At 40.1% G+C, this 10,537-nt stretch overlaps 1 protein-coding gene across 8 annotated transcripts in view; it reads left to right on the top strand.

Moving 5' to 3' along the window:
• Positions 1 to 257: 257 nt before the first annotated feature.
• Positions 258 to 10,537, top strand: part of mapk10 (mitogen-activated protein kinase 10) — a 40,268-nt gene continuing 29,988 nt past the window's right edge. For 5 of the 8 annotated variants that reach the window (XM_072371718.1, XM_072371716.1, XM_072371723.1 and 2 more), the window contains exon 1: positions 258 to 569. In XM_072371718.1, the coding sequence (XP_072227819.1) occupies positions 567 to 569 (3 nt within the window). In that variant the 5' untranslated portion in view covers positions 258 to 566. Of the gene's footprint in view, positions 570 to 1,235; positions 1,624 to 10,537 lie in introns of those variants that run through there. The other 3 variants (XM_072371720.1, XM_072371719.1, XM_072371717.1) reach the window with 2 other exon arrangements.

Here is a 10,537-nt window from a genome sequence, read left to right as displayed (position 1 = left end):
AGTTTAAAGGCGTTGAGAGATGGGAGACACACCTAAAGCAGCATCCAGCTCCGATTTCTCATTGGCCCTCGTGATCTCGGTGGCGGGACGGTGCAGGATGGGATCAGAGGGAGATGCTGCCACACTACCCCTCCTAACCGGAGACACAGCCTCCATGTGATCCCTTCCTCTCTCACACTCTCTGCCCGGGCTTTGACGTCAGACGTGCTCCGGAGCGGTTGCCATGGCGACATTTTTCCCTATACCCCCTTCCTCTCCCCTCCCTCTCCCTCTCGGAGCTCTGGTAGGTCCACAATGGTACAGCCAGCATCTTGCAGCACAATGGTTGTAAGGTGGTGAGCTGGGGGAGAGTGAATCAGCATCAGCAAACCTCGGTTCCGTCCACCTCTGCTTTTTTTCCTTTCTTCATCGTCTTTTTTATTTTTTTGTTTTTTCGTATCCCTCCCTTTTCTCATCTATATGAACGTCTTCAGTACGCCCTCAGCGATGCTCAGCGCAATGTTTCTCGTCGGGATGTTTTGAAAAAGACTGGCACTGGGACTGGGATCGTCATCAGCTGGCACGGAATGGTAAGGCCGTTTTATTGTGGATGCGATGCTTTGACCCCAGTTGTCGGGAGGGTGGAGTGATGCATATTGATTGGAAGGGAAGGTTAATGAAGTCTACCAGTGATGAGTGATGCATCGATCGGGAATGGACAGCGATTTGACTTAAAAAAAACAACCCCATCTTGATAGCTCCATTCACTGCTGTTGTTTTATAACAACTAGCGGCATGATGGCGTTACTCCTAGCATTATGAAATGATGTCCATCCGCCTTCCATCACAATATATTCAGGTACTCTGCAAATGCTTAAAACATCAATTTGTATGTAGATACACACAAAGAACAGCATAACTCAGGGGATTGATACCCAGCTACTTCAGTATTTTCCCTAAAAAGGGATGAATATAATCACACATTTACACTTGAGCCATTTGCTCATATTGCTTTAAGTCTGTGGGAAAATAACACTCAGGACTGCTGTGAGGCACTTTATGCATATGTGCTTGGGAGTGCAGATGAATGATGGATGAATGATGCTCTTCAAAACACAAGCCTCACACAGGCTACATACTGTAGGCCTCCATGCAGGGGCAGCTCCGTCCCTCCTCCCCTCAGAAGTCAGCTGCGCACCTTGTGCATTATGCAGAGCATCGCCTCTTCACCAGGATACGGGACCAGCCTCAGATCTGCCATAAGTCCCAGAAAACTAGAAGCACCGTTTTAGCTGTCCTGCAAACAGTTTGAGTTAATGGAGATTTATCCATTCACGAGGGTGTTTTTCTCATCCGTAGCCTGGATGCTGGAGCTGTAGTTGCGTGGTGGTGTTTGTGGTGCATTTAAAGGAAAAGTTACAGTTTTTCAGCTGAACTTGAAACATCTTGCAGAGGGGATGGGACATTATGCACCCTAATGCCAGCTACATTCTTTGCGCTGGATCAAAAGAGCTGGTACTTACAGAAGCAGGTCATTCCTCTAAATCAGCTTTGTTTTGGGCATTTGTCTGCACATCATTGGATCACCGGAAAGGGACCTCTTTAGACTGTAAACCCATCTGACCTATTACATGGATTGCACAGGTATGCAGAGGTAAACTTTGGTGTTTTGGAATGCATCATTTTGCCATCATTATGCATAATTTTATCTCTTCTGCTTTCTTTTTTTTCCCTTTTAAATGTCCAAATTCTTCCTTGTTCGGCGCAAGGCCCACAGACTAGTTACCGGTGTAACACTATGAAGTCAGTAAGGGTTTAAAGGTGTCACAACAAACTCTCCGTGTTAAAGACAGAAAAGAGTGAGGTTTTCGTGCTGTGACCTTGGGTGCTGAATTATTCAGGAGCAGACTTCAATGCTTGTGAAAGCGCTGCAGGGAGCAGAGCTTAACAATTAAATAAAGCTTGATGTGGGCGTTTCTGCAGTGGCTGAAGAGTGTCTTTTCCTCCTCCCCTTGTCATTAGTTTCTTTATAATCATTTAATTGTGATAAAACATGTATGGCAAAAGTGTATTATTTTTTTCTGGAGAATGCCAAAAGTAGCTCTAGCATTATGAAACTATCAGTTTCTCTGTAGCCTCCGCAGGTTTGCACAAATGTATTGATTTCTCAAGAGGTAGCATGATTATTTCGTGGAGAGTCATCAGTGGAAACAGCTGACTGATGTGATGTTGCACTAAAACACATTTTGTTTGGCAGTGTTGGGAACATCAGTATGCTAATCCCTTTGTTATGTAATAATAAAGGGGAATGCATTAGGATCAGATAATGGCGCAAAAGTAGAGAATATTATCTACCGATAAGATTACTGAGTCATGCATCAAACATAGTGAAAAAAAATCTTTGACACAGTCCAGGATGTTATGAAATAAATGTTTTATTCAGCCTCAAAGATATTGTAAAACAGCGAGATCCATAGAACACGAGGAGAAGACAAAACTTTACACAAGAAACAATAAGTTAAAACTAATCCAGTCCAGGATAAAAAGATGATGATAAGAGAAAAAAAAAACTTTCTTACTTGCCAAGAGTCACTTAAACATTCTCATTAGTCGTTTGATGTGGCTCTCTGCTGTTGTTTCTTTAGTTATATGGGTTATATGGAGGAACAGTGTTGTCATCTTCCATCGCCCACTGATCCTGTTTAAGGGTTGTTCCTTGCTGTGCATTTCTGTGGTTTTAGTAAACCAACCCTCGATGTAGAGGTGGCTCCTGAAATATAAACTTTTAAAGTTGTTTTATGATTGATAACTAAACCATGAGGAAAAAAGAGGATAAGATTGAGATTCTGGTTAAGAAAGGATCAGTTTAGGAGAAAAAGAAGTTAAAGGAGAAACATTTCCTTCAGTGAAACGCAGTTGATCAAAATGTTTTGTAATTGCAGATAATATATGTGTCAGCAGTGCACACCACTGTGTACATTCCCTCTTACCTTGTTAGACCTTCATAAATAAATCCTTGGTTGCGATATTGGTCAACACACAAACAGGGAAGCATGCCAACAGATTGAAATGCACAGTTACATAATTGGATTTGATCTGACAAATATGCAGCTTTTATTTGCTTTTATCGATAGCTGAGTGCAAGGCTTAGGGCTGTGTCAGATTTGGTCCCAATCTCCCAACAGCACATCTGCAGAGAAAACTAAGATTTACCAAAGGTCAGAGGTTGTAGCAGCTCAGGGCCCATCAAAGGATTCCAGAGAAGGTATTAAATCCACACAAATGACAATGTTGGAACCCCGCCTTATACTACTATATGTTCTCTCAGTGTACTTAAAGATTGGTATTATTAATAAAGTTTTAAAGTTTCAAATCAATGACACAGTTTGTTATTAGTACACACACGTGTGTGATTTTGGCTGCACAAGTTCAAATGTGTGTAAAATCGGTGTTAGAATATCTTTGTGGTCATTCCAGGTGAAACATTCTTAAGTCTTATGTGAGGTTCTTTCATAAACAGGGCAGCGGTTTCCACCTCTCTTGCTCTTCTCTTCTAATCTACTGAGTATGCTTCTGGTTTTGTAAGAGAAGCTGCAAGTTAGACAAATGTGCTCAGCAACTGGCGTTCATGTTATTTCCATGCAGCTTATCCGAAAACTGCAGCGTAAGCAGGTTTTCAGCTAACATGTCCGTTGTTGAGATAAAATGAATCGAGGGAAATAAGAGAGACAACAGATGAGAACAGAAAGGTATTCTAGGGGGTGGACGTTTTTCAACACTGAAGATACAAATCAATAGATGCCGGAGAGCATTCAGAGCCTCGCTGCCTGTAGATGAGCTCGGGAGTTCGAGCTCTGTCTTGTTTTCCTGGCTGGGTCTGCAGCGTGAAGTGCTTTCCTTCCCCTCCCCTGAGCCCAAATGGGAGGCTGTGCTGCGTTTGGCTCAGGCTGCACAGTAACAGCAAGGCAAAGCTGCATACTGCAGGAGTGAGTCTGAGGCTGCTGAACCAAGCACTCACAATGGAACTCCAAGGGAGGGGGAGGGGAGACGGCTGCAGTGAGGCTGGGAGCCTGGGAGCAGGAATGGTGGGAGCGAGGGAGGGACAAAAGGGAGGCAGGAAAGCGAGGCTCTCGTCAGTGCTGAGGATGGAGGGGAGAGCGAAGACATATGGATGGATGTGGACAATGTTGTAGTGTTCATTGTGCGACATTGACAAAGAGTGTGGCTTTCAGGCATATGACAAAGGGAAAAATAATGGTGAGAGGAGGAAGCAAAGATGGATATGAGAGCACACGATAACAGTATCACCACACTTTAATGTATTTTTTAGGCCCTGAGCACAGGAATGTGGATATTTTGACAAATGCCTATTCTTTTTTGCATTTGTGCCTTTTGTTCACATGGTTTCTTAAAAACTCCTGCCAGGGTGAAGATAACAACCAACTACGTTAAAAGTATTGTCATGGGGAAAAGTCGGCTGGGGTTTTTGGCTTGCTATGCGAGACTGTGAGCCACAATCTCCTTGGTTTGACATTAAAACATGCTCTGATCTCTTTGTTGATATGGCAACGGGAGACGCCGGCACAATCTTGCCCGCACCAATCATGTTAACATGATGTTTTACATGTTTGTATATGAATAATAAAGGCGTCAGAATGTGCTACAAAGATCAGTGGCATGTAATCCAAGACAGAAGCAGCTGCCATCATTATCGGTTTTGCATAAGACCTGATTGGACCTCAAGACCGTAAGACAACTTTGAGAATGAGGTGGCTGTTGCTGCAGAATAACAAGAGAATTTTTCTCTGTTGTCTTTGAGTGACCTGCTTCACCCGCACCTTGAAGCAAGACACCTGTAATGAGATCAGCTGTCAGTGCTGTCAGAAGGCTTCACGCTGAGCTATTTAGCAGCTCAGAAGAGATCACACATGACAGCAAACACCTTTGGACAGTGGTTGGAAAATAATAAGGCAGGTGTGCACGACTGTACCTGTGTATAGTTATCTGTCAATGTGGCACCAGGTTGTTTCGGGTATGTTTTACGTTTCTTTGTGGTGGGAGATTTTTTATTGCTCTGTGAACGTTATTTTTTTTCATTTTTGTATTTTCTGAATTATTGTTATCTTGTAAATCTTGTAAAGTTTGTTGATGTATTTTGTGAAATGTCGCCACTTTTTCCTATGTGTATTTTCTTTTCTTTGGGTCTTTTTTCTTTGGTTGTGTTTGGAGATTTTTTTTCTTGTCCTCGGTACAGTGCTTCTTTTTGTTTTGCACCTCAGGGCCACTTTTTATTGGACTTCTGGGAAACTGTGTCGCAAACACACTTTTCAGTCACTAGAGACTGTATTATATTAAACTGGCATTTTGTCTCTTGACTCTACTTCTTCAACTCGTAATGAAGTGGGCTCATCGCACAGGAAACAGCTTGTTCTTTAATAACAGTCAGAGGGCTTTTTAACTTATGAGTGGCTCTAAGTCAAGTGTAATGGGCCAAGATAGTCTAAATAGTCACGATACAGAACATTTCTGAACGCCAGCTGCAGTAAGTGTTCCATATTATACGATGGTTCCATTTTTTATCCGCCGTTATCGTGCTGCTGCCGAACACACTCACAGGACCATGACTATGTTATGCAAGCAGAAAGTAAAATATTTATGCATGTGGGTGATTTGTATTTTACTGTAGCATCTGTTTGTGACGGTTGTGGCTAAACTAACCTGATTCATTAAAAGGTTTCAGTACTTAGAAAATACACCAGTTATAATTCAAAATTTAAGACTGCCTCGAAAACACTGACACACATTTAGGATTTTATTCATATGCTTTGCAGTTTTTGTGTATTTCTTTGTAATATGACATAAAAAGTGTTCTTTTTCTTCACCCAAACAAAAACATTTTACCCCAGATATATATCATAAACGCATTGCAGACAATAACAATGAGCAGTTCAATAAGAGAAACTGTTCATGTCTGCTTCCATGTCATATTAGACCGTGTCTACACATCAGAATTGATCTTGTTACAACAGTAAAAAGGTAAAACAAATTTAGGTAACTATGGCTCGATTTCAACAAGAATCTAAGTAGGCTGTGACAGCTAACCAGCATGAAACCATAGGGTCTATGAGCCAACTCATGTAAATATAATTCAGTTTGTTTTAATGTCATCAGCTACTCGTCTTCTTGCTGTGACTTGCCACAAAGCCTGCTGTGAAAAGGTCTGTTGCTGGTCAGAGAAATCAGAGAAATAGTAAAAGGCCTTTACATATGTGGTGTCTTTTTTTAGCATTATCTAAGTTCTACAAACGTTAAGATGCGTTACATGACCACTCCTGTGTGTGTGTATATGTATATAGCTCCTAAATTCTGCTAGTTGAAGTAGATATACAGAATTTCTAAATGATTTCACTCCAAGCACAGCAAACACACATATGGCTGCAGGCATGTGAAATGGCAAGGAACTCAGCAGGGTACAGTTGCTATGGCAACTTGATTTGGTCATATTAAAGTATGACTGAGGGCACTGACATGAAAAACATTATTTTGCCTACCCAGTGTTTGAAGGGGGGGTGTGTCAGTTTTTTTTTTGTCAAGTAGCAACTGGGATATGATGTCACCTCTTGTTTTGTCACTTAAAGCGTTTCCAGACTGTTGCACTGCACTAATAAAACCTGATTTTATAATTGAAACGCCATCGGACAAAATTGTAATTTAAGTAATTCATAACAATGACTGTGCGGTGAATTGTATAACAAAAAAAAAGAAAAACCATCATTTTGATTTTCCTGTTCCTCTGTATGAAAATCATGTTTAGGAATTAGAATTTTAGTGAAGATTGTAACAAAGTATCTGGCCTGTCAAAAATTCTGAAACCTTTCTAAGAAATCCAGTATGACATTTGCACAAATGAATGATAAATCGACTTGGCATAAAGCAATGTTACTGGAAACAAAAGCCTTTTGTTTAAGGCAAACACATCAGTAGATATTAGGAAGAACACAACTGCATGGCACTATGGCAGTCAATTGCTGCAAATGTTTTTTTCTGCTTCCTCAAAATGGGCATTGCAGTGTTGCTTCGATATTACGTTACTGTTACTGTTTGGCAGGGTCATCACATTTTGCATTGGCTGCAAAAACGGATGTAATAACTTTTGTGAGGCTTGGTCTGAAGAACAGCTGTCTACTGATAGTGAAGATGGGAAATAAATGTGAGGCTTGTGAGACATTTACCGATGAAATCTAATTTAGCAGAAATTCAGTAAATCAGGAAACCAATGGAATTCACTTTAAACGCATTTGTGCTTTTAAAATTATAATTGAAATTTGTGAAGACAGTGAATATGATGGCAAGATGATGGCAAGATGGTGACAGAAGAAAAAGGTAACGAGGTAGAAAATGGGAACGAAAGGCTGAAACAAAGTTAGAAGAACAACATAAAGGTGGTTGAGCAACTGGATCAGTTTTAATACAACCAGAACTCAATCTGAATTCTCCAGCCATTAGCAAAGAGACCCATGTGAGCCTGCTCTGCTCTGTCAGATGTGAGAATTTAACAAATAAGTGAAAATATTTTAATGTTGGAATGGTTAAGAGCTGCAGATGAAAAATACAAACCTGCCTCTGAAATATGTTGAGCGATCACTTATTCACCTGAGTCATTTTTGTGTGTGGATGTAACAGCATGAATAGATCCAAAAAAACAACTATCACATAAAACACACAAGACAGCACGCCACGGCTTACATTTATTGGCCATTTGTATTTTCCTGTTGCTTCCTTTCTTGAGTTTCTTCAGCTTTTTTCTTCATGACCATTGTCATATCAGTTCTCCCTGCCCATTGTTTTAAGTTGTTCAGTCCCAGTCTTTGCATTTCATACGCTTGTATGAGAGACATCAGTGTTTAGATCCGCTTGTGGCCCAGAACTGCACTGGATTGAATGGTACCTCATGTTGCACATCGTCACGTCATTTCAGCTTTATATTTTTAAATTCTGTATCCACACGCTTTAAGGTCCTTTTTAATTTTTTTTGTGCCTTGTTGCTCATCAGTCTGTTTGTAAAAAGGTACATTTTGCTGAGATGTTCACAAATCTCATACACACATATGTGCAGCAGTTACCAGATTGGCCTCAGTTGGTGCTTGGACACTCGGCTTCACTGATCCAGCATAAAATGACTTAAGGCTGTGAGTTGTCTCGTTCAACCTGAAATATACTATCAGACATCAACAGTCCATTCCAGAAAGCGAACCTGTCATTGCCGTTTATGTACATCCTCTCGACCGCTACAAACTGGCACTTTTATACTATCTGTACTGCATAAAATCCTCCTCCACTGTAGCTTCTACATATTGATGCAACACTAAGCAATGCTCAGAAGTAAGCCTCAAGAGCAGTGAAACTTCTTGAATGTTGTTCTCCTGTCATGCTAAAGTTGTCTACCAGTAACTTACAAGTAAGTGAAGGAACAGCAAGTTTCCAAAGATTACAGATTTGAAAGTTGGTCTGCTTTTTTTCTTTTTTTTAACTTTAACATATAAGAAAGTAAGTATTGCTATAGTGCTAGGATGATATGATATAACAGCTAAGATGTTGTAATCGCACTGGCTTTTAGAAATTAAATCAAGAAATCAAGTTCAATTCTTTATTTGACTTTGAATAAATGGAGAGTGACTGCAGTGTAGTTTTTTAGATAACTCTTACCCTGTGCCACTAAATTTCAATTAAACAGCAGTTTTCGTCTCAAGATCATTTGCAACACTCATGTTAATGGGTTCCTCTTTTGCCAACTCACTCTCGCCACTCAACATCTCCAGTAACTCTCAGTCTGTGGCAATCTATTCTGAGCAAGTTTGCTACGCTGTTACTTTAATGCAGTTAAATCCTACCAAGTTGGCTATAACACTGACTTTTCAACAAGAAATCATGATGTTTTAAACCACTTATTTCCATCTCTGTTATATTTCTTACAGCCACTGCATACTTGGCATGTTGACATCCATTGCTGTGGCTTTTTGACATGTTGTTGTGGATAAACCGTGTCTCTCATGCACTGTCTCTCCCATCTCATGCGAATCACAAGCATTGACGGCACCCTTTGGGCCTTTCTATAGATTTTACAAGCAAGTCTGAATGAATCGTGAGAAAGATTGATGGAAAAGTGACCAGTGTGTGAATGACTAAAGGCCATCACTTGACAAATGAATGAAATGAAGTCAGAAATGTTACATATCACATTTGTAAAAAGAACCAAACAGGAGACAAACAAGTATGACACTGTGTTAGAAAGGTTGAAGTGAATCTTTAACTTTCTTTCTTACATTTTTGATAAAATGCCGTTGTGAAAATGATTCATACTATTTCTTATTAATCAGTAGCGCAGCCTTTATTTGTCACCACTGCAGTCAACCAGTTCTGGTCATTTCTAAAAAGCTTCGTTGCCTGTGTCCCCTGAAATTTTGAAACCCTCCTCCTTTTGGACAATCTCCAGATCTTGGAGAATTTGTAACTAAATATCAGATTGATGGCAAGAAAACCCTCCAGCCTGAGAATTGGGATATCGCCCAGGTGGAGACATGCAGAAATCGTGTAAGCAACTATAAGAACTGTGATCAATTATTTTGACATGGCATTTTTCATAAAAATGTGTGGAACACAACATAGAAAAACTAAATTGATCATCAACGTCTCTGACAGTGTAACACAAAGCTTGCGTGGTTATAAATAATGTTGGGGGCATAACTCACCACTTTCTCATAACACGGTCTTGGAATGAGTTAGGGTTAAAAAGCAATCACCAATTTTTTTGCGTAGTCACCCTCTCAATCAGCCCGTACTGATAAGACATATTGTAGTCAGAATGATATACGAGTATTTTAAGGAAAGCTGCTGAGTGTAGTCTTAGCGACAACCAGAGCAGCGTTTCAATCTTGGCCACAATCAGCAGAATCAGAGGGTTGAACAAACAAGCTCAGAATCTGCTGTGTTTCACTTGCTGTGGGCTGCAGGAAGGGAAGATATTGCAATCGAAAGATTTGATTTGGCGTGTCATTTTGATCGCTTCGCCATGATTCACTCCTATTGATAATTACACAGATCCACGCAGATCGATTTGACTTATCTGTAATGACGTGGCAGTCAGCTACTTTTTATTCAATATATGATCTGTATCACAATTTCCAGAGCAGTAAGGCTAATTTATATCAGACTTTATTCAGTTATTGTTAATAGCAGTCATCTATATGTTATTCGATTGATGTTGATTAAAGCCATATATTGTCTTTTTGATTGTGTGAAATCATCAAAATGCATCCTTAGACAAATTAAGCTTATTTTTGGCCTATTCTCACACTAATTTTATTGTTTAACATTCATGGATATTGATGAGATTAGATTAATAAAGAAAAGAAACAGAATCCAAAGTACATATCAGTGTCCAGGTTTAGATAGGACTGTGATGTCAGAGCATACGGTTTGTATACCCCCCTCATAGCTTATAATCACATTCAGAGAGGAGGATCTAGGCAATGTTTGTATTATTGTAGTGTATATACCT

This window comes from Leuresthes tenuis, unplaced genomic scaffold (genome assembly GCF_036924035.1).
Source record: "Leuresthes tenuis unplaced genomic scaffold, fLeuTen1.0.hap1 SCAF_19, whole genome shotgun sequence".
Classification (NCBI taxonomy): domain Eukaryota; kingdom Metazoa; phylum Chordata; class Actinopteri; order Atheriniformes; family Atherinopsidae; genus Leuresthes; species Leuresthes tenuis.
The sequence above is the reverse complement of the archived record's forward strand: the minus strand, read 5'-3'. Positions and strand labels throughout refer to the sequence as shown.